At 38.6% G+C, this 24,754-nt stretch overlaps 1 protein-coding gene and 1 pseudogene across 3 annotated transcripts in view; both read right to left on the reverse strand.

Moving 5' to 3' along the window:
- LOC104150187 (aldehyde oxidase 2-like) overlaps positions 1-2,186 on the reverse strand; it is a 33,260-nt pseudogene extending 31,074 nt beyond the window's left edge.
- AOX1 (aldehyde oxidase 1) overlaps positions 1,633-24,754 on the reverse strand; it is a 46,758-nt gene continuing 23,636 nt past the window's right edge. For all 3 annotated transcript variants that reach the window (XM_068948191.1, XM_009684282.2, XM_068948192.1), the window contains 18 exons: positions 23,650-23,776; positions 23,014-23,136; positions 22,013-22,109; positions 20,898-21,022; positions 19,712-19,845; positions 18,334-18,421; positions 17,226-17,312; positions 14,688-14,879; positions 14,155-14,382; positions 13,010-13,105; positions 12,173-12,301; positions 11,576-11,650; positions 9,922-9,974; positions 8,609-8,723; positions 7,890-7,955; positions 7,081-7,269; positions 5,484-5,662; positions 1,633-4,466 (listed from right to left, as the gene is read on the reverse strand). In XM_068948191.1, coding sequence (XP_068804292.1) covers positions 4,463-4,466; positions 5,484-5,662; positions 7,081-7,269; positions 7,890-7,955; positions 8,609-8,723; positions 9,922-9,974; positions 11,576-11,650; positions 12,173-12,301; positions 13,010-13,105; positions 14,155-14,382; positions 14,688-14,879; positions 17,226-17,312; positions 18,334-18,421; positions 19,712-19,845; positions 20,898-21,022; positions 22,013-22,109; positions 23,014-23,136; positions 23,650-23,776 — 2,107 coding nt within the window. In that variant the 3' untranslated portion in view covers positions 1,633-4,462. The remainder of the gene's footprint in view (positions 4,467-5,483; positions 5,663-7,080; positions 7,270-7,889; positions 7,956-8,608; positions 8,724-9,921; positions 9,975-11,575; positions 11,651-12,172; positions 12,302-13,009; positions 13,106-14,154; positions 14,383-14,687; positions 14,880-17,225; positions 17,313-18,333; positions 18,422-19,711; positions 19,846-20,897; positions 21,023-22,012; positions 22,110-23,013; positions 23,137-23,649; positions 23,777-24,754) is intronic.

The raw sequence follows: 24,754 nt of genomic DNA on the forward strand, positions 1-24,754 counted from the left end.
CAGAACTGCTATGCTAGAAATGAGGGTGCCTCTGCTAAGTCCCCTGAGGAACCCAGCCCAGTAGGAGTACTCTGAGCATGCCAAGCCTGCACTGTCAGGGTTGTCATCTCCACAAAATCCAGTGATGGCTACTGTAATTAAAAGTAGTAACGATGTCACTTCCCACTTTTATATCAAAGTGTAAATTTCAGAACATGCACTTCAATCGCCCCTCAGAGGAAGAATTCAAACCCTAATCATCTTCATGTTGATTTGGTACCCAACATACCAGGCAATGAGCTAAGTGAAACAGGAGTACTTTCCACACCACCCAGTGCCTCTTATGCAGCAAGTGATCTGGAATTCATTAGGAGAGTCAGAAAGCTTACTTCTGTAACATAAGTCACTTACCTATGATGGCAGACTTATAGGTTTAAACTACAACTCTCAGGCCTGTTTTTGTATATTATTCAGTAACTGATGAATATAGAACACGTAGGAATGCCCGAAGCTAGAACCCAGGATGTACAACAATATCCAGTTTTGTGGGGTGTCAAATGCTGAACTGTGGAGCCATGCTTCTCATTTTAGCCTTTCACTAATCTGAATGATCTAGATTTTTTCCTGCAGAGTGACCAAAGTTTTAATAGCATTAAGACTGCTACTATATATACATTTAAAATTTCCTACTGGTTATCTCTATGCCCTGCTAGCTCAACAGCCTGGCTGCTCTGGATGCTGTCAGGAAATGACCACTCTCTAGATGTGCTAGATATGTAGGAACTGGAATCTCAAATACTGGTTTGGGATTCTAAATTCTTATCCATTATTCTGGATTTGGATCCAGAAAACAAGGTGATTGGTTCCAAAATGCTTTATTACAGCTGGCCTTTTTTATTTAAAAGTGGATTTATGTGCATGACTTTCAAAGGTCATTTTTATACAAATATGTCTTTGTTTCACTTACCATTTTTATACATTACAACAAAGGTCTCTTTACTTCATTTAATGAGTGAGCAAGTCTAGGTTTGCAAGATGAAGTAGTCAATCCCACATATTTTATCGCTCCCCCTTAGAAGGAAAGAAAATGATTCTCCACAGCTATGCTGCTTCTTTTGTGTTTTAGCCTCTAATGTATGCCTAAGGCCTACCAAAATGCAAGTTGTGAAGAGACTTCAGCCACTAAGTTTTGCAGGCAAAAGCCGTAACACATCCTGCCAACCATGGTACTGCTGTACTGTCCATGACAGTATACATCCACACATTGTAGGCAAAACAATGCAGGTTCAGAGGCCTGAGAAGAGAAAGAACCAGATCCAGTACTGGACTTTGGCAGTCCAATATCTAATTTTCAGAGTACCAGGCCTTCCAGATCAGAACCCAGTACTTACATTAGGAGTTTAAGCTTCCCTAAACAGACAACAGGAGTGCTGAGGGTGGGTAGTTACATAAACACTTATTTTAGCAAGAAAACTAGTAGGCAAAGTTCTCCACCATTTTAAGTGTGGGCGTTTCTGTGCAGTGCACATGAATGTGTCAATAGCTACTCAATGTGCTAGCGCCTGTGGAGCCTTAAACCTTCTGCTTATCTAGCCCCTTGAGCCTGTACATTTCTAACAACATTCAAAATGTAACAACAACAACCAAAAAAACTCTTTACTACTTGTCAATTCCAATTTTATTTCATAATATCTCATGTAGCCACAGTGTCATATATCAGGATGTTTAACTGCGGATAATTCCAGCTTCCATGCAGTTTTTTCTAAATACCTAAAAGCCAGGAGAGAACTTGATATGTTTGAGTCCAAAAAACCCCAACAACCCATATTCGGTACATGTATAGATTTTACTGAGACAATCAGGTAACAGTAACACTTGGAAATGAGGTGGGAGGAATATTTGTCAGTAATAGCTTAGAAATACTGTAAAACAGGCACGTGATCTGCAAAAAGCAAAGTGCAGTTCCAGCATACAATGAATCACAAGAGTGCAAATACCTCAGCACTGCAGGTAGAGAGAGGGGGAGGGACAGGGATCATGCTAGGATCGGTGCAAGAGTTAAGTTCTCTGGAACTTAGCAGCACCTATGCTGATGAAAGGTATACAGGAGAGCCACAAAGCACCCTCCTCCAGTTTCATTAACCCTATATGCTACCTGCTTCAGCATATCCCAGGATTTGCCCATGGTTTGGGGCTCTTATTGACATGCGGGATTTGTGAGTGGCCCTTCACTAACAAGCCCACAGTGAAACTAAGACAAAAACTTTCAAATCCAAAAGTCTAACTAGGGCAGCAGCATTCATATTTAAATGGGTTTTTTTAGTTTCCTACAATATATAAAAGCTAAAGATATACAAGCAAAGTGAAGAGAAAGAACAACCACTGGGGGCTTCAATCGCCTAAACTAGGGTTCTAGTGCCACTTTAGATATCCTAGTACATCCTGCTTGGCCTCCAGTTGCTATGTCGTACCTGCCAAGAGGCAGATGTCCCTCTTGTCTATCCTATGACATCTAAAATCGTACTAGATACCTATGTCTAAGTACCTGAATTTCGCTCACTTACAGAGGTTACAGAGACACAAACAAATTGAAAGACACTGTCTCTTAATAGCCAATACAGAAACAGGTTGACCCATTAACTTGATTTCTGTCACAGATTCAGTATCAACTTACAAAAACAGGGATGGAAGGCAAGAAGAGGAAATAGTCTGTGGGAAACTGAGGAGCAATGAAATACTAAGAAACTGCAGGCTGACATGTAAAACAAACTAGTTAGAGACATTTATTTTCATTACAAATGGCAGTCTTTATGGCTCTGGAGAAATCTGACCTGTGAGAAATTGGAAGGGCAGTCATCGTGCTCAGCAAGGAATGACTGATGCAGGCTCACTGAAACCACACACAGAACATACAAATTATCCATTTTCCCAGTTCTATGTTCCTATCAAAGAACTGCTACAATTATTAAGGTGCTGCTTCGGGTAACTACTGTAGTCTCATCAACAAAATAAAAAAGATTGTTTTTCAGTGTTAGGATGTATCCCAAATCAAAGCCTCAAATCCAAAAAAAACACGGAGCTCTGTGTGTGTGTGCACGCGCACATGCACATATGTGTTCAGAAATGTAACTTCAGCTTTGCATTTCAAGAATAGGAAAGGCTGAAGTTCTTAGTTCAGTATTGTGGATTTAGATACTGAAATACGAATGCTGTGACTGGAGCTTTCATAATATATTAACTTGGTATATTCTATGTAATTTCTTGGTCTTATTTAGGTTGCAAATATATGATACATCAAATTTATTAACACCTTGATTTCTGTTACCATTTAATATAGTGCTGCTTCATCTTTTCCTATTTTCTCCAGCTACTACTTCTTGGGCGCAGTTCTAATCCTATTGCACCCTGGGCAAGATCAGATATCTGATCTTTGCGAAATCATCTTTTGATCTTATTATGTTTTATACATCTGCTTTATCACAGGAGTTTTCAAGAGTAAGAGAAGGGCTCTCAACTCTACGTCCATGGCTCAATATAGTCCTGAGTACAGGTTTAACCAGTGCACAACAGCACTGCTTAAGAATCCTTTCCACAGACAGTTTCATCCAGGCTCCTTTTCAAAGCACACTGAACTCTGTGCAAGTGTTTCCATTAAAGTTCAGAGGCTCTGGGCTAATTCTGCGAGAAAAAGAAATCCTCCAAGGGAAACAAGAGCAAAGTAACTCTTGCAGCTTTTGGGATAAATTCATCTTCTGTTTACACAGGTCAGCCACAGCAATTTTCCTGGCATAGCGAAAGAAAATCAGAACTCATGTCTTACATGTTATTATCACAAAGATGTCTGTGCCAAAAGAATATAGAGCAGCTTTACCACAAATTATTGCATCACCTTTGTAACCGAAAAGGGACTGAATCCAATGAACAGGGTTCTAATTCTTCAACAGACAAAGATCTTTGCACAGACACTCCGCTGCAAGACTAAAATCTAAATTAGCTGAAGCCTTTCAAAAATCAAATATCATATCAAGTTGTTAAAGCCTGACAAATAGCAGTAAGGCATCTAACATACCTTGATAATTCATCCTAACCTTCTTCTCCCACAATTGCATTTGAGTTGATCTTTCTGGGGCTGCTGTGCAAGAAAGCTATTCAGCAGATCCTTCTTGTGGACTACATATGCTTCAAATGCAGGTATGTTTCTAGTAATTAAATACAGTAACTTTAAAGTACTGTAATGAGAGAGGGGGAAGACTATTAAGGGAGAACGAGGATAAAGGATAGAAGATGTCATATGCATTTCTTTGTAGCTGGAGCATATATTTCTGAAAATGAGAAAATATTATTTTTATCTGCATGTTGATTAGTGTGTATTGAGGCAGTAAATTAGTACTTTCCATTGCATTCTATTCAGATGTCGTGCACTCTATGGTTTGGCGTTCACACAGAAATGGCCCAAGAAGTGGAGGGGCAGATCCATTGTTCATCATCTAAAAGAAATAACAAAAAATTAAAAGAGTGACTTCTTATTACTATTTGACTAGCTCCCAACACTGTCCCTACTATATGCCTCCAAGGCATTCTGAAGTCACTCAGTAGAGTGTTTTGCAGGAGATAGATGGGAAGTACCCACAGGAGGTGGCTACAAGGAAGGTCAGTGACAACTGGGATGAGGGCTGAACATGGATGGAGAAGTATGGTCTCTGCGTTGGTGGATCTTACCTCCAGCAAGCTCCTGCAATGAGAACTGAACTCCACAGAGCTACTGATTTGGGGTCCAATGACTCCCCACCACAGAAATACTAGCTACTAGGAGCAATCTGTAAGTGAGAACCCAAGAGTTTCTACAGCAGAACCTCAACAGAGGTCGAGGGCACAGCATGGATGTATGTTACTGCCGAGAACCTTGCTTCATGGGTTTTATGGACTAAATCAATACCTACACAGAAAAAATGGCAATAGCAGTGGGAATGTGGCTACAGCGAACAGTAGCAGAAAACAGGGAATCAGGAAGATGACCATTATTACAAGTATATTGGCTCATTTGTTTTTTTTCTGTATCCTTTCGTTAGTTTTGAATTCATTATTTTTCTCCCAAGGAGTATTGTGGGCATAGCAATGAGTACCAGAATGAGGCAGTTGAAACTGCTTGGAGGCTAATCTAGTATCCATTGCATGCTGCTAATAGGAGTTATTTAAATCTCTCTGGGATTTGACCCGCAGGAGAAAAGGACGAGGCTTCAGGAAGAAAGCAGACTGTAAAAATGATCGAAGTTTCAAGGAAAGCATAGATTATACAAAATGAGGGAGATTCTAATGCAATGCTTGAATGCCATTTGCTAGAATAGCTTGTGCAAGTGAGACTTGTTACCAGACATTTCAATTTCAAGGAGCGGGCAGCATGATACTGCTGTCTACAAAGCATGACGATCATTACATTATAAAGTAAGAGTCCCAAAAGGAATGAGCTGTCTCCCCAGAGATACTTAAACAGATCCTTCCCTCACCTTCTTATTACCATCTCAGTAAAGTCATCTGCACAGGCTGCTCGTATTTGCTCAGGGGTCAGAGGGCTGTTCAGTGTGAAGGTCTTTTGTAATCCTCTTTCATTCCTCACACTAGTCACTGCATCTCTCAAAGCAAAGAACACAGAGCATCCCAAGAACAGTCCTGCCTCTCCTATCCCCTGAAAGAGAACAAAGGAAGCCAAATAGGTGTAGGTTTTGAACAACTGAGAGGAATAAATGTCATTTCAGTATCAAAGGAAAAGCCTAAAAATCAGTAAGTTAAGAAGTGCTTCATCCTTTAATAACAAAGTTTTTCTTAGGTTCAGTGGAAGCAGGTTTATATCACAGCAAGTCTTACGCTGCCAGCTGATTATTGGGATCTAAAAGGTAGGCTGCAGGTATCAGCTATTGATTTTAGAATCTTTTCGACGCCTTGCTAAACTGAAAAGACGACTTACAGGCAGGTAAAATCAGAACAATACAAACCCAGGTACAGATATGACTAAGAAACAAAGCCTGAACTCAAACCAATTCCCTGAAGACAAACAACACTGACCTCTGTGAGCTTGATGTACTCTCACTGGTTCAAATGTGAGATTTACACTTGGTCCTTATCTCAAACACAAATCTACCCTTCTACCATAGTTCTCTCAATGCTGAGGTATTGAACATTTTAATCTGGATTGGATCTGCATATTGCAATTGAATCTTACTTTTCTGCTTGCTGAAATCTGCGAACCAAATGTCTTCCTGAAACACGCTGCCTAAAGACAGAATCACACCTTACTGTGGTGTATTTTAAGGGTAACTAAAGGAGTTATGTTCACAGAGAAGGATAAAAGTTCTGTTTGAGGGATATTAGTATCAGCTCTCTAGATCAACTATAGAACTACTTCACCTAGATGAGATTTTTTTTTTTTTAATAACTTTATTATTATTATCGGGACAGCTTAAAATAATTTTAAAGGACCTATTTGTTCTTAAATAAATTTCTCCTTAAAATATCTTTTTTCCTCCTATAGTGCTGCTTTATTTTACTGTATTCTAAAAGCATGCCTAATACCTGAAACAGCTACAAATTTGCACAATTACCTTCATCTTGATTTACCATTACTGCTTATACGCAACTGGCCAGAATATTTGCAGATGTAAACTGAAACAGTGATTATAACAGCTGAATATTTGACCCAATCTCTCAGGTAAATACACCTGCATAATAAATATAGTTAAGCTGCTCACTCTCACTCTTACTAAGATTTCTTTAGTAATTTCTTGGTTGTTTTTATTCTAACCCTCCAGTATGTTACCATATATTTTAAAAGTATAGCTTTAAATTCAGCTTGCACCTTTGGACACTTTTTATGGTCTGTTATTAAAGCCCTAACATTACCACTTGCCAGCCATGAAAGATAATGCAGCAATATCCCACATTATATCTTTTCACAGCAGCTTCCCTAATGTCATAAACAAATGTGTGGATACCTGGTTGAAGAAATACTAACGAGGAGGAACTGGAAGCTTATGTGTGTTTTATATCAACGTAATTTCTTTGACAATCCCGAGATTAAAAAACCAGGCCCCGTGATGGTTTGCTTACCTTGGATGCATAGATGGCGTAAGGATTTTGGGAAGATGACAGCAGGGAAACACTGAACTGTTCTGGAATATCGCAAACAGCAGGGATTTTATACTGATCTGGACCCCGCGTATAGAGGACTCCTTCTGGAGAGTACTTTAATTCCTCCATTGTGTAAAGTCCAATACCTTGAACAAAGGCACCTTCAATCTTTAAATAAGAGAGGAAATAACATTTACCTTCTCATATTCGGGAAAATGGGTAAAACTGTGGCAAGAACTGATTCATATCACCAGCTATTAGAAGACCATTTTCTTTCACGTTTGACTACTGGAATTCCTGAACATTTTGGGGCTGCCGTGATGGGAAAAGGTTTCACACTCCTCTCTCGCACCAGGCAGAGAAAAGTGGATTCCTGCTCAAGTGATGAGATCTGTGGACCAACCTGCAGTGAAAAAAACCTGTTTTCTTCCTATCAGGTGGGAAGGTAGATCATGTAACAGGAGAATTTGGAGTCTGTAGATCAAAAATAGGATTTAGGTCTAGCAGATAGTGGGCATACTACTATATAGAGAAAGTTTAGAAAGTACTAAAGATTGACAAGAGAGATCAGAGGTATATTTCAAGCTTCATTGACATCTACAGGAGCTTTGAAATTGACTCAAACGGGGCAATACTACAAGTAGAGGACTTTGTAATAATCATCTATGACCTATAACTTTATCTAGTAAGAAATTAATATCCTCTGAATTAATAAGGTACTCTTCACTTCAGATAAAAGACTCATCAGTCTAACAGAAATAAGACAGCAGAAAATTCTTGGCACATACCTGTCCTATATCCACGGCTGGATTTATGCTGCGTCCGATGTCCATAACAATGTCTGTTCTGAGGTTCTGTTAATAAAATTCAAAGGTATATTACTGAAAGAGATGCGTAGGGTAGAGGCATTAGAACACACTGTGGGTTACAGTTGGTATTCAGTGGGATAACATATGCTAAAGAGAGGCCCCCCAGGTACACCATTTCAAGGTAATCTCCAACAGCCCATTATAAGTAAAATGGGCTTGCCTCAACTCCAATAGAATTTTAGCCAGAGCCAGCCCTGCCAGATTTTTCCCACTGCATAAGAAAATTCCCACAGAAATAAGTGCTATGTCCAGCAGACGGTACATGCAGGATCAGAGGATTATGGCATCTAGCCATCTAGATGGTCAAAAGCCTGGAAATAAATATGGAGCTCTACTGTAATTTATCTGCTGGCAAACACGGAGAGAACAAGCAGAGAATGTGTCATGCATCTGCCATAACCTGAAAGGTGAACCAATGTGACATTAACACAGAACTGCCAGAAGCTGGTTAATGGTGCACAGCTTTCATTCTGCTTGACCTACAGTTTTCATTTACACTGCTATTTTTACTATCATGTGAACATAGGTGACTTATTAATGCAGAACCTGAATGGTTGTTGGAGCATCTAGTAACACAAGCAAGTCTAGTGGAACCTCATTACATTATTTCCAAAACTTACGTGACACTCATTTTTTACCTTGTGATCTCCTGTTAAACAGTTAATTTCAACCTCTGAACAAGCAGCTCCATAAAGAAAATACGTGAATGGCTGTCCTTCCCCTTTGTCCCAATCCATGTTTTCATTGTAACCTCTGGTGGAAGAAAAAATGGCAACAAGAATGAATATTTGCATTATCATCATAAAGTAGATGAGCAAATTAAAGTTTGAAACTACTTCAAGTGGAATCTAAAATAACAGGTCAGAACCCCAGCAGGTAAGTTCCACAAAAGCCTACAGAAAATTGGTAATTTGTGTTTAATGGAGCTGGTATTTATACAGAATTTAGTAGACAAATTTGCTATTCCACTTCTGATAACCAGAAAAATTGCAGAAATATTCTGGAACGACAAACTTCAGGGAAAAAGGACTGTGAGACTGCACTGAGAAAGAGCAGAGCTATCTTGTGGGGATTGTCTTTAAACATTAAGGTGACCGTGTCCTAGAATAACTTGCTGTTATGAATAAACCACCCCAAAAAGTATATACAGTGGGAATTTTCCGAGGCTCCAGAGGCAGAGAGGTCAAAACAATGACTATAAAACTAGCACCAGTCAGCAGCCCCCCTCATCTTTCTTGAAATCCACTCCTCATGTGAACACTTAAGTCCCCCACTATCTTCTAATTAGTGCTGAAGAATGGCATCTGATTCCTGCGTTTTTAAAAAACATTACCATGAGCTTTCTCTTGAACTCAGCCAGATATTTTAAATTCTCCTTCTTCTAAAGGAAAATGGTAACCTTATTACCACAAGGTTCAAATCTGGATTCAAATAGACCTACTTTTCCACAGGTGCACCTGGCTGCCATATACAGGTGTGTGCTGGACAAGGTTCTAATGCTGCCACTCTTTTTTACCTATTGTGGAGCTCAGTGTGATCAAAAAAAAAAAGTAAATAATTTATAGTACAGCAATACTTACAGTTTATAGCAACATAGCTTCTAGGAAATAAACTATATCCTACCTGACACACCTACTGCCATTGGCAGCAGTCACTTTCTCGATGCTTTCCAGTTTGCCCATGGCAGAATCATGGGGCAGGGATGAGAGGAAATACTCTCTTGGTCCCTTCTAGAGGGTCCACGCAAGGCCAGCCATGAATTAGTGCTTTAACTTTATACTACAAACTCCCAAATATCAAGGAATTACATAAAATATAAGCTGAACCATTAAAAAAACCCATATACATATTGGACAGGATCTCCTATTCACTGCACTGGTTATCTTCAGAAATCAGTTCTGGTACTTATCCTTTCTAATCCATGCATGTTTAAGGGACAAAAACACATTACCTAAAGTAGCCAGTAGCTGAAAGACTCACACTCTGTTTAAAAGCTTCTTTAATCTGTAAAATACAGCAGTGTTCGTGATACGTCAATGATTTAGGAAGGTCCACAGCAGATGTGTTTACTTAAAAAACAAACTATAACAAACTAAGAAATGAAGACCAGTTGAGTTAATGATGTTTAGCTGCACACAGTGCCTAATACTGCAGAACTAAGCCACCTTTAGAGGAGTAATCTGAATTCTTTTTGATAATGCAGTAAGGAATAGACCTGTCAACAATGTTGTTCTTGCAGAATCTTTATTGCCGGTAGCACTGGAGTCAGAAAAGGCCCTGCTTGATTTTCCTGTTCAGTTCAACAGAAATGGGCATCTCTAACAGCTCTGGCTTGATAAGTCACAGAAGATCTGCATGACCTTATGTGCAGAAAAATCACAGCTGACAAGATAAATGCTCTCTGCAGTATTCTTATGCCAGTAGCTTACAAATGCCAGTATGAGGCCCTAAATCTAAGTATTCTCAGTGACTCTAATGTCCGATTTGCTTGGTTTACAAATCAGAAAGTTTTTTTAAATTATAATTTTAGTTAGTTGTAATTTGTTGACTTTACCTGATGTAAAATTACCTCTCTAAGTGGATTAACAGGTCAGCCATTTCTGCTAATATTTTGAGCGTGTCTGAATTATCCAAATTAATTTGTTACCCATTAGAGTAGAACCGTATTTTACCTTTGCATTCCTAGCTGTCAGTTATCAAGATGCCACAGGTACTCCAATGTTAATTGCTATTGATAAGAATAAATACTTCTACATTTAATTTAGATTTTCAGAGTTGTTATGGTATTTAATCTTGTGAGAACCACCACCCTGGCGTACTGTAAATGCCTCAGGGCAGGGACTATCGTTTTCATTAGGCTGTAAATTATGAAGCAGTACTGGCTAAACGGAAATAAGGAACAAGCTCATCTTTAACATCTGAACATGTAGGGCTGGATTCTCAGCCATACCTTAATAAAATATGCTACTAAAAATAGCAGATATATGCAGAAAGCTTTTCGTTATGAACATTCAGTTCCTAGCCCTGAAACTCTATTCCATTTTCAAGTAGGCACTTGACAGGGTCTATTTCTATGAACACTTTTACCTCTACTTGTGTATTATCCTATTCCAACGGGGATTATTATGTAACTAACTACAGATCAGAACAATGGGAGCAAGGATTCCTGCTACCTTTTTTGCAGTTCTGTAATAAAATGAATATAAAGACAGATAGAAGGAAAAGGTTAAGGAGGCTTTTGTTTATTGATCTGGTAAAAAGTAAAGAACAGCCATGTAGAAAAACTGACTCCTGTATAGATATACCCTGGCAATCATTTCGTAACAGCTTCTCTGCAGGTAAACTGGAGTGAGTCACATTATTACACAAGTTATTTTCTATATATTAAAAACTTCAGCAACTCTGACTGTGAGTCACTTCCTCACCTTTTCCTCTATGTATGACCCAGGTATTGTTTGCCACAGGCTTAAATCAAGGACCTACATGCTGAATCAACCTATTTCTGCAGCTTTTAGCTTTATTAGGCTGAGGAGACCAGACTACAATACACACATCACAATCGCTGTAAGCACACAAACATATTCAATATGATTCACATCTCTTACCCAGTCATTCCAGGTGCCTTTTGGGTTCTTGTTGATGATAGGCTGTAGGCGCTTCAGAAGAGTTTGGCAAGCATCCTGTTCAGGAGAGAAGTTGGGAGAAAATAACACAAAACTAACAAAGATACGTTTGGTACTATTTAGTACTTATTCAATATGTTCTAGTTGGTACTTATTAAATATGTGTCTTACTGTGGTCTTGATTTGGAAAAGCACGGTAGAAGGTGTTATTTTAACTACACAAACACAAACCTTATAAGGACTTAAGTCATAAGGACTGGAATCAGTATGAATTAGTAAATTTAATACATGGACAAGATATGGAATTAGTGTAGGACTAGTTAGTTGTTTCTGTTAGATGAAACAAGAATGTAGTCAAACATCTAAGCCTTTGGGGGAAAGTTTGGATTATATCCCGAAGACTCATAAGTACCATTACTGAGAAATTGTCAACAAATGATGTTTCTTCTTGGCAATCTCCAGTGGTGTTACTGTTAACCTTAAACTTGTTTTCCATGGGATCACTAACACTTAAATTTTGGCAGGCACTAACTACCATGAGCAATAATGAGTCGTGTTAAACTACATACTGCTCTTTACCTTCACAGCCATTCCATTGACATCTGTTCCAGCAGATCCCACCGAGGCACATGCATTAGGAACAGTTGTTGTGCTTGTTTCACAAAAGTGAATACGTGACATGGGGATATTCAGCTCCCGACTAGCAACCTGTTTCAGGAAGAAGAACATATCCTTGTGTGTTTCAGGAACATTCTAAACATTCCAACAATTTCCCTATTGTTGTTAAAAGCCAGTGGTACTAAGAAAGATAATGTTTCTCCAAGTTCTCGTCCAACCTCCAGCTGTAGTCATTCTGCTGAGTCTGTCAGTACAGAGGCAGAAAAGGAGGACAGTATTTCACTCGGACTCAAATTCTGGATTGACGCTCTGGAGACCTAGATTAAGTTCCTAATTTTGCTGCTGACTTCTTCTAAGACTTGAGGCAAAATATGCAGGCCCAGATGCAAATGGTTTATTGACTTGGTAAATGTCTTTATAGACCTGTGTCTCAGTTATCCCTTAAACAAAGATAATAATCTCACCTCTTCAGACTGCATACTAATCTGGACATCGACTCTCTTTTTCATGAGTTATGTGGGGCCAGCCCCAAAAGACCTTATTTCCATACAGCGTTTCCATGCACCCTATAATAATAAAAAGTAAACAATCTATTTTCCCTTCCTGTTGTCCCTGTGACTCTTAACGAAGTCACCTTCGCTTCCTAACTCTATAGATGCAAAGAACCAGCAGCTATGCTGGTTAAAAGAAATTGTCCTACGTGTCTTGCTTCAGCTGCTACAGTAACCAAGAAGAAAACCTTCCCATTGTTTATCTGCACGACAGATAAAGCACAAGGTAATATTTGCTCTCTGGTACCTGGATCATTTTTGTATGAATACCCTGTCCCATTTCAATTCCACCATGCGTCAGAAGCACGGACCCATCAGTATAAATATGAACCAGAGCAGCAGCCTAAAAAAAAAATAAAAAAGATTAGTGAGAAATGTGTTGTATAAGGTAATGAGATGATGGATCAAAAGTGAAAGCACAGAGTTTTGAAGTATATTTCAGTTCTTCTGTTCAATGCGTTTGAATAGAATGCAACATTTTGAATGCTAGTCTCTGTTCTTCCTCTTCAACGAGCTTCAAAAGAAAAGGATGCAAATCTTTGGACATCTGCTTTTTTTGTTCCTAGATCCTACAAAACTAGCCCTGGCAACTGAACCTCAGTGGTTCCAAAAGAGGCTGGAGGACCTCCCTGATTAGTAACTGTATATGCAAATTGCTGCAGTTTCCGATTTCTCTCTTGTCGAAGTTTGTGAGCCTTTGGACACAGGTTGTTGTGCAGGCTATCAATGCTAGACACAGTAAGAAGATTCTGATCGGGATTTTCCTCCTGGACTCAGCTGGAAGTAGCACTCTAGATTACCAGGGGCCCTATGAGTTTAGCCTTGAGCAGAGACAGCCAGCTGGATACGATATAAGCTAGTCAAAGAATTAATTTTCAATTGATAAAATGCTGTCTATTTCAAATGTACTGAACACCTACATTAAAAAACACACAGAGCAATAACACCTCTGTCCTCCTTTTCTTCCCTAAACTTATTCTTCGAGGACATGAAAGTGTTACATCTATAAGAACTGACTTCTATACTACCCCATGTCCAGTAAAAGCAACCTTGGAGCCATTTCTAGAATGGACAACTTATCCAATGAACACTTTGCCATCAGTCCTCAAATACTCTTCATGAAAGTCCTTCAACTGTTCTATAACACATCACAAGAGATGGGAATGGCCTTTAAGTAGTCAGAGTCCAAGCTGCCTACGTTCTGAAGACCAAACAACTTTGATCTCAGCTTGAAGAGAGCTGGAAACCAATGTAGCCTCTGGGGAACAACTACTATGAGGAGGATAATTTTCCAGAAGTTGAAAGATAAAAGTTTTGCTTTGTATTTTAAGCTAAAGCAACTGTAGTCTTCTAACAATGAAAAATTTAACTCACTTATTTAAAGAAACTAACCTGAGAAAGATAACGTGTGCCGAGGCCAAATGGAAACTTCATTGGAACAATGGCAATCCCTTTCTTCTTCCAGTAATTTTGTTTGTTAAATTCTTTGATGGCTGTTTTCCTACTGTAGTATGCAGACTTCTCCATACATTCATTCCAACACCGTATTAAGTTTTCCGGATCAAGCTGTTGTTTGAAGTGTGTCTGCTCATTCTCCCTGTACATGTTTATTTCCCTAATCTGAAATAAGAACATTAACAGAAATCGCATAATCCTTCTAAAATCTGACTGACCATTTAGGGGGACTAGTAGAAAACAAAAAGATAACTGTGTATTTTTTGAACAATTATCCATTTGGTTCAGTTTGCAAGAGCATGCTATTCATTCAACAATCAGACACTGATAACAAAATATTTATGAATTTTAACACAAATTGTGTTTGATTTAGAGAAGATTTGTTCAAACAGTTGAGCTAATCCAAGGAATTTTAATTTTCCAACTGCATAGGCTTCATTTCAGGAGAGAAGATGTCTTCAGTTCTTCACCTTTTCTGGTGATAAACCAGTTTCATCTGCAATTCCTGTTATCCAAGTTTCTGTCACCAGCGCTGACTGGGGGAAACCGAACCCTCTGAACGCTGTGTTTGAGGGCAAGTTAGTTTTGCAGGCATAACCCCAGCATCTCAAGTTGGGAATCCTGTACGCATTGTCCATTTTTAATAAGGATACTTCTGCTACCTGTAATAGGGGGCAAATAGGTGTAGTTAAACGTCAGAAAGTGCTTCTTTCACATTCACAGTTAGATCTTCCTCTTACCATAGAAAGGCCTTAACTTGACACAATTAGCTTTAAAATCATGTTTCGGTAAATCGCTGGCAATAATACTTTTATCCATACCTGCAGACTCTATTCACAAATTTCTCAAGAAGCATGATACTACATTTCAGTTCTTTTCTTTGGATATTCACAGAACACAGTTGGTGCTACTAGCAACTGAGTGCTAGTAGCTGGTCAGAAGTTAAGGATGTAATTGGAATTTCATTTTAAGATTGATTTTGCTCCTACTTCAAAATCAAAAGTCATACGAAACTAAAAATAGGCAGGTTAGATATAAAGCAACAAGAATTATGAAATAAATTGTGAAAAGCTGTGAAAACATTCTAAATTATCATATCCTAGAGAAATTCACAGTAAAGTTTTAGTTCTGACAGAAAGCATAACAATTCCAGTCTACAGTGTCTTCTGGTTCTTATGTTTATTTGTTTAGAAATTTCACATGATAAACACAAAAATACAAGAAAAAGAAAATCCTTATTAGATACCTCAAAATAAATAAATCAATAATAAAGTTTTAAAATGTCTTGATGCCTCATGAATAGATCACTAGTTCTCTTCAGTGTCAGATAGTTTTCTCAAAATGGCAAACTTAACCCTGCACTCCTAGCGTTTCTACTGAGTTTGGAACAATGAACTTCAAAACATTTCTTCACAAAAACAACTGAGGAGAGTTTTGTTGTAAAAACTGTGCATATGAATAATGTAATATAATGCTACCTCTTTATGTTGAAAAAGTGAACTGAAATGTTTGTGGAATAAAAGCATAACTTTTTTTTTTGTTATGACTACAACTTTTATTGACTTCAGAGAAAATGTGTGTATGAGGATGATCATACTATATAAGAGAGCTTTGATAAATCATAGCAAATACAGTGTATCATGCTACAATTCTAAACTAGTCTAGGCTTTCCTCCCAAAAATCTGTCCTACTCTTGATGCAATCACGGACAGTTAAAACATATAATTAATTGTTGACTGAATAATGATTAAGTTAATCACAGATTACCAGTATTCAACAATGCTCAAAGACCAGTCTTTATTATGATGAGCATTAATCATCTTGCCTCTGTCTGGGGCAAGACTGCCATATGATCAGCAAAGGGAAACTCCAGTTCAGATTTGTTCCTATCCCTTTCGATTGGCTTCCAGAAAACGTGTGTTCCTTCTACGCAAAATAAGCTCTTCTCTAAAAAATAAATCCCAAAATACTATCTTGGGAACACAGTGATAACTTAGAAAGAAAACTGGATTGCAAACTTGGTAATGCTTTCATTTCCAATAAGTCTCTTTCTCCTTTTAGATGCACTGAATTATTAATACTATGCTAATACAATGGAAAGGAATCATACAACTAGATCACTGGTTATTGAATGAATTAATTGGGGAATGATGTTGGAGAGTCAGGTGCTATTCTGCCTGCAGCTGAGTTGGACAAAAATGTTACTCAGTTGTTCATCAGTGCTCTGAAAGGTTATACTCCCTCCACTCCTAGGTCTGCCAGCTTAACTGTATCATTGCAGAATTTCATCTTAAGCTGGTCTGACACAACGTGACCCGTATGGATTTATATGTTTTTAATCGTGGATTTTTTGCTAACTCAGGTCATTTTTTTCAGTACTAGGTTAGGCTGGTTAGGTTACGTTAGATTTCAGAAAATACCCGTAGGCAAGGCAGTGACAAGCAGATGGGGGACCGTAACCTCTACATCTGTTTCAGCTGCAGCCAAAATAGCCCACGCAAACACAGATAGCTTGTGACTGATATTAAAGCAAGCAACATAGGCCTGCAAGGTAGATAAGTGAGGAAGTGAGGTACAGGGTTCAATAAATGCAGACCCAAGTACATAAATGCATGGAGCTAATAACATAAGACAATTAACATTGTGATTATTTTCGAAAGGCTAAGGGAGGTCTTCCCAGCTTTGCAGATACAAAGGCAGGCATATGTGAAAGTACTACATATTTTAAAAGAATACACTGTTAGCTGATATGTTTATAATGGGAGAATAAGCTTGAGAAACTGTTCATAAAGTTAACATGCACAGAAATGCCAAAAAGCTGTATAGTACTTCACTGAACCAAATACAGAAAACCAAACCTCCAGATGTAGATTTTCTGACATGCCCAGAGTCCCTACAGCAGAAGGCTATATGAGTAACAGTATCTATGCAAGGCAAGTTGGCCTTCATCATTTCCCATTTAATGTTTCCTTCACGTTATAAGATTTGTCAGCTTATAAAATCCTTACCAGGACAGATTCATCAGGGGTGCATCCTCCATTAATGTAGTATTTGGCATCCACAGCTATGATCCTACCATCATTCATGAAGCCAACCTAGAGTAGATCAACATAGCCTTCTTAGATTTTGTCATTCATTCACCCTTCAGTGCTTGGACATTTTGCAAATGAATGTGAGCCACACAATTAGTGCTATACTGTGCTATTCACTTCCCAGCACTATTCACTGAAACCAGGGAAAGAGAAGAGAGCAAAAGGCTACAGGCTTTCCCAACAGTCATCTGTGATCTGTATAGGCGCAGCACACAACAAGCAACATTAGCCCGATGGGAGAGTAAGAAGCAGGGAAGCACCATGTCCGTGTGCATCGCCCAACAGATGGCTGAGAAGTGCTTTGGGTCATCTAGGAATGTTCACTGCAGACAAAGCCAAGTCCTACTCTGACCGTTAAGAAAGCTAACTGGCAGATGGAGTATAACATTTGCTTTATTTAAATGAAGAAATGGTATCTTTTTCTCACATCTCTCTTTTCACCTGTTGCCACTAATGATAATCCCTGAATACTCATCAGGAGCTACAGTTTATTTTCAACTCTAGACAGGCACCTTGTGCAAGCCCTCTTTCTTTACCTATGTAGTAGGCTTTGGAAAGGAAGACAGAACTTGCCCTAATGAATTGTTACAACTTACGACAGTGCATGAGCAGCAAAGAGATTAGTTTCCTCTATAGCATGAGTTTTCCTGTTTCCACAAAAAGCTAGCTGCTCCTTTGCTTGAACCTGAACATACGGAGGATTTAAAATAAATCTGCATAGAAGATATCTGAGCTAGTAACAAGGTTTGGCTTCCAGTTCCCAGAGAGTAAGAAGGGAAGAGCTGTAAAAGGAAAAGGACTTGCATGGCATGGGCAGGGGGGAGATAGAGGCAGAGATAGAGGCGGGCACAGAGAAAGGTTGGTACAGCAATTTTATCTCTTGGTTTCCTGGCTAACAGTTTTATTTTAAAATTGAATTGATTATAATTATTTTCATTACATAGTAAGCATTAAACAGTGACACTGAGATCTCATTCACAGAATATGAGCAGGTATTTTTGCACGGAATTCTTGCGGCACTCACTTTGTATTTACCGATAAAAGGATGTCGGCCTCCAGTGATTAACATATCATCCCCCCGACTCAGAATAAGACGGACTGCTCTGCTCGTTCTAAATCAACAACAGAAAAGTGACAATTTCAGACAAAATTAGAGATATTATTAATAGGATAGCTATTCCTCATGAATCCAGATCTAGCAACGCATATAAATATATACTTAGATTAAATTTAATTTTAAAAGGCTTAAATATATGCTTAAAGCTATATAGTTCATGGTTTTTTGCATTTAAAATCACGTCAATTTTCATTTCACCTCTTGAAAGACAGCTAGAAAACCCAGTGCAAATTTCTTCAGAAGAAAATGTCGTTACAGTTTTAAGACTGAACTCTATTAAGCGACCTAAGAGCTCTTAGAATTCAACCTTAAGCGAGAAATAGTTACCTCTTAGCTATTCAGAGTCATATGGAAATAGAGTGCCTTGGAATAAAGCAAAAACATGGATAATAATAAAAATAAGCAAATTAGTCTATGCATGCATACATGGTTTAAAATATTTATTTTTGAAAAAGTGAACATAAGATGTAAAATTAAGTCATACTATAAAGAAAACAGCTGATTTTAGCATGGCTTGGTTAATCCAAAATACATACTGCATGGCCAAAAATAATCAAGAGCAGTGTCTACAACAGTGACATTATTAAAAGGGACATGCATTGAGCTAACCTCCCTGATTATAAGATCACTTTGGCTAAGATAGGATGTAGCATGATGTCCATTCTACAATAAATCAGCTACGCATATACGAGAGGCTACATTCCCCTGACAGGTAACTGCTGATTGCAGTCAGAGGATATTGTCTTGTCAGATCTGGGGGGTGGAGCTGCATGTGTTGATTCCCGCACTAGTTCAATTAGAATTAGCAAAGACATACTACCAAACAGATTTAAGCTAATTTTGACTGAAAAAGGTTGAGGACTAAAAGACCTGCTTCTAAAAGCAGCTCCACTCATAATCTGCTCCACTGGCACAGCAGAATCTTGAAGAAGATAGCACTGGATTATTAAAGTGGTATTTTGAATATACATACAAAACCTCAGTTTTAGGGGCTAGTCCCTTTATAACGGTCAGCCATTTCAAGAATATTTCTAGCTTACACTGATCTTGTTTTCTTCAAGTTCCATCAACTTAGATGAGTCTAGAGCACCTTAAAACAGTCTAACAAAACAAATCAAAATGAACAAAAAAAACCCTACTGAACAGTTCACAAAATGTGAACAATCAAGATTTTATGACTCTTTGGACAGCAGCTTGGGGAAAGGAGAAAGCATTTTAGTCACTTTTTCAAAACTTGTTCACCCAATTTTCTCCTCACATCCCAATATACGCACACCACACTTACTTGTTTGCTGCCACTGCAGCAACTGATGCCAGTAAACCAGCTTTCAGGAGTTTCCCACCAAAAGCTCCACCAACTCGTTTAACGTGACACATGATCCTGTTGGCTGGGACACCTAAACTTGCAGCTACCATCTCCTGTAAAACCAGTTTTCATCTTTTATATCAGTACCAGGACCCTTTCTCAGCTCAAACTAAGCATAACATTTAAGTTTTGCAATAAGAAGCTTTTCCAGAAAAGGGTTCCATAGATGTCTGCAGGATTTTCAGCTTAAAAGAATTTTTCCCTTACCTAAGTTAAAAAGAAAACAAAAGATAACCACAAACACTCAGCAGTGTTTGCTTTCAAAATCTCTACCGTGGAGAACGTGAAAGGGCCACAGACAAAAGTGAAGAATAAACACCTTTAGATTTCATTATCCAAACTGTGAGGCACCAGATAAAAGTAAAAGGTATCAAAGCATACTTTTTGTTATTTCTATTAGTTAATAAAATCATGAATTTACTTTTAATTATTTTTCAAACGAAATTAAAATCATTTGTTTCTTAATAATCTGAGGTCTTACAAGTGTCAGGAACGTTCTTGTTTCAAATCTGTAGTATTCATCATTTTCTCAGACACTTAAAGTTCCTCATGCTTCTTGGCTATTGGTGACATAAAAGTAATGGAAATGACAAAAGCAGCTGAACAACGGGCTTTGAACACAAAACGGTAGTGCGTGCTCTGAAATGCTGCCACTTTTTTGCACCATAGCTATTGCTACACAGACTGCAGGCTATGTCAGAGTTTGTCAGTTCTTGCTTTATAGCTTTGGCATAGAGCAGAGGTCCTTCTTACAGCTATCGGAGTTGATCACTCCCTCAGCAGACTGACTGTGCAGGGTGCTGATTGCTCCCCACCTCTATGGAAGCTACTGGGGATGGAGGATCCTCAGCACTCCATAGGGAGTTTTTCATGTCTACATTCGTGCGGCATGAGGCACTTTGTTCAAAGGGAAATAAGAGACTTTTACCTCCTCCTTATCCTCACAGTGTACGTCAGGATACAGCAGTGCTACAAAGCAGCTGTTGTTGGATAATCCAGACGTGCAACTTTATATTCCTGCTGCTCCTAAACTGTTAAGGTGGATTCGTAAACCATACATAAAGAGCTCTATTGACATAGGTTCTCCAAGAATGCTCTATATTACCTGGATAATTGCTGGATGCTGTGTTGACACATACACATCCATTTCTTTATCCTCTCCTTTTGGAACAGCAAGCACACTCTGAGTCTCCAGGTAAAAATGCTCCTGTCCCCCAATGTGAATCTCCCCTGATCCAAAGAGAAAAATATAAGTGCTACTGGGTGGGGGGAAGGAAGATGTGAACCCAGAAAGAACCAATTGTCCATCATCACGAAAATTATGGCAGTCATATTATTAAAATTATGGCATCTCCTGATGCATCATTTATGAAAGAGCAACATCTAAAATAAAACACAGATCAGACTCTTTGCAGACTTCAATTGGCCTGGTTCCAGTGAAAACAACAGAATTTGATTAAAAGCAGAATAAAATTGCCTACAGATGTTGAGAATTTTAAATAGAGCATAGATATACACATCCATATGCATTTTGGAGCATGTTCAAAACAAGGACACACTAGACAGGTCCAGCAGAGGGCTACCGAGATGGTCAGGGGTCTGGAGCACAGGATGCATGAAGAGAGGCTGACAGAACTGCATTTGTTCAGCCAAAAGAAGAGAGGGATAAGGGGAGATCTTATTGCTGTCTACAACTGACTAATGGGAGGGTACAGAGAAGACGGAGCCAGATTGTTCTCAGAGGTGCACAGTGGAAGCCTGAGAGGCAATGAACAAGTTCAAATATAAGAAATTCCAACTTGATATAAGAAAAAAATTGTAACCATGAGGGTGATCAAACACTGGAATAGGGGACCACAGAGGTTGTGCAATCTCCACTCTTGGAGATACTCAAAACTCAACTGCACATGGGTCTAACAACCTGCTCTAACCGGACCTGCTTTGAGCAGGAGGATATACTAGACGATCTGCTTCCAACCTAAATTATTCTGTGATTCTAAGATTCTGTAGCAAAGACAGAGAAGGCAGAAGGCTTGACTGTATCAGGACCCCAAGACCACTAGATTTAATCACACTTTCTTCCAGAGGACCAAGAGCTTTTTTAGGCCTAAAGGCCTTACGTCACATTACTGGAAAAAAAGGCAGAATTGGCACTTGAAGAGGAACAGATAAGTCCAAATATTGACAACTTCTTCTCACCAAACATATTCTACAATTTACCTTCAAGTATTTTATCAACAGTTTCAAATGCCTGATCAACATTTCCTTGTTCTAGTTTTCTTTTTGGCTCAAAGAACGAGTTGTGTTTTATTGCTTCCTGCAGTAGAGAAAAAGACAAACAGTTTGAGTATTTTTAAAGTTCTTGGTTTGTAGCGGCATTTCGTTCTAAGGAAGAACACCATCCTCTTCAGACTTTTGAATCACCAGCTACCAGAGTTAGTGAACAACTCTATTTCATCATTTTACTGCTATTGCTGATGAGTTTATCCATTGTCCCAGCAGTGCTTTCCTGATTTATCTTGTGTTATTGATGGTAGCAGTTTTATCAAGGGAGCTCATTCAATTTATTTACTCGACTTTTTCCTCCCATACATCTAACAAGTGATCATGAGAGCACATAATAATCCTGCAAATATGTCCTTTTCTCCTTACTTCCACCTATCGCAACAACGCATCGTAGCTCCATTTCCCCTATGAATCCCACATCACATTTCCAAAATGCTCCACATCCCTAACATCTTTCTCCCCACATACTTCTAACACTTACTGTATTTCCAGCCCAACTTTGTTGGCTTGCTAGCTGAAAAAAAGATAGAAAATGCTACGGACAATCAGGAGGTGATTGCTTAGCCAATACACATATGCTGATTGATCAGTGGGTTGGTACCAAAAAAAAATTAGAAACAGCCAGAGTGCTCACTGCCCTTTCCTCACTGCACAGATTAAAAGAGTTTTTTTTCTCTACTCTGCATTATTATGAAACTTACAGGATCTTAATACTTTTGACACTGTTGCCTATCTATCACAAGTGGTCAAAATTGGCCCACAGATTCAAAAGTTATTTTGGGGGAGAATAACAAGCTGATGAATTGGATGCTCATGTTCACCTTGTTTCCTCAGAAAATTATGTTAAAAACAGCAAGCGAACAGTGAACTTTCTTTGCCTAAATACATAAAAGAATTTTAAAAAAAAGGCAAGAGGAAAAAAAAGTGATTAGTACCTCAATCGTCAAGATCACTGGCTCCAACACTTCATACACTATCTTCACTTTTGCAGCTGCCTGTTTGGCATGAACATCTGAATCTGCAGCCACAGCACAGACAATCTGACCAACGCAAATGACCTGTAAAATACGCATCGCTTAATAAAACAGTGGATTCAAGTGATTCCCATATGTCCTGCTAAAATTATTCTTTCATATAAACACTATCCACATTTCCTTTTTTCAATTTTGCTTTGACTCAGGTCTTCGAATTTGCTTTAGAATATCTCTGAAGCTAACAAATTTTTAGAAAGACCAGTATAACGAGGGAACAAAGGAAAATAAGGTATTCAAAAAATCCTTAAGTGACCTGAGAGCCTAAGTTCCCCTAACTTTCAGTGAAATTTGCTCTTCCAACAACTCAGATGGTTTTGTGAGATTTACATTTCATCTGTATTCCTCTGTTTGATATATTTTTCTAGGCAGAATATAGTGCACATCAGCTATTTTGAAGTTGAAAAGGGAGTGTGAAAAATTCCAAGAGTCTATCTTGTTATATGGCTGAAGTGATTCCCTGACAAACACACAATACAAAAATTCAAGTGTCAGTCGGTCAAATTTCACCATAAAAGGCTGGAAAAAAAACAGTTATACCTTGTTTTTTGCAAATACAATCTCCGGATCATTGGAATAGTAAAACTCATTTGTTGCTGGGACATCGTGAGCTGTTATGATATCAAACACACCTGGTCCTTTCAGGGCCTCTGATGTATCTATAGACCTGATTGGGATATGGGAGAAAAGAAGTGTAATTCATTAGTGTTAAGAAGTGTTGCACATAGGGAGGAAACCCAAAACATGTACGCTTCTTGTATGGCCAGAATCTGCACATAAGTTCAGGCATGTCTTTTCCCTCTCCCCTGGCACATCAAGAAGTCTAGATCAAAGGGAATTAAAAAATAAAAAAATCATACTAATCTGCTTCATTTCCAGAAAACACTTACTCTAGACATAAGGAAGTCATTGGCCCATTAGAGTCCCTAAACGACACTGATTTAATAATTAAAAAAAAAAAAATCATTGCACAATTATTATGCTACAACTGCAACTTTTTGTTTTAAGACCTCACACCATCACAGATATCAAACTAATACAACTAAGAATTCTACAGATGGAGTGTTCATGTACAGAATCAGTACGATTCGTATAAATGGAGAATGAATGGGAATGTATGGATGTGGAAGCATCAGAAGGATTGGCAGAAGGGCAATAACAATGGCATATCTTGCCAGCACCTAGTTTAGCAGGTCACCAAAGTCCCAACACATATATAAGCATCTTCTCAGGCCATCCAGATCAGAAGACAAAGGAGAGTGAATAAATCCTACTGACTCACAGAGATGGGGGGATTTCAGCTCCTAAAGAGTACAAAAAGACACATCTAAACTCAGCATACTATCACCAACCCAAGAATAAGCCAAGGGATATGACAAGGACTCCATAGCTAGGATCCACAGTCCTCTCTGTCATCACAAGGAATCCTGACCAGACCACCTGAATACATGACTTGGTGCTTGAATGTTGGGCAGACCACTTGGTTATGTGCATCTTGGTGGCTGAGTGCTGAACTGCTAAGATAAATGTATCCTCGCATTTGTGTGTGTCAGTATGAAACCATGAGCGAGTGAAATGGGTTTTCTTTCAAAAGAGAATCATCTTCCCCTTCTATAAGGTCTCTGCTACCTTGCTGCTACAATGT

This window comes from Struthio camelus, chromosome 6 (assembly GCF_040807025.1).
Source record: "Struthio camelus isolate bStrCam1 chromosome 6, bStrCam1.hap1, whole genome shotgun sequence".
Taxonomy (NCBI): domain Eukaryota; kingdom Metazoa; phylum Chordata; class Aves; order Struthioniformes; family Struthionidae; genus Struthio; species Struthio camelus.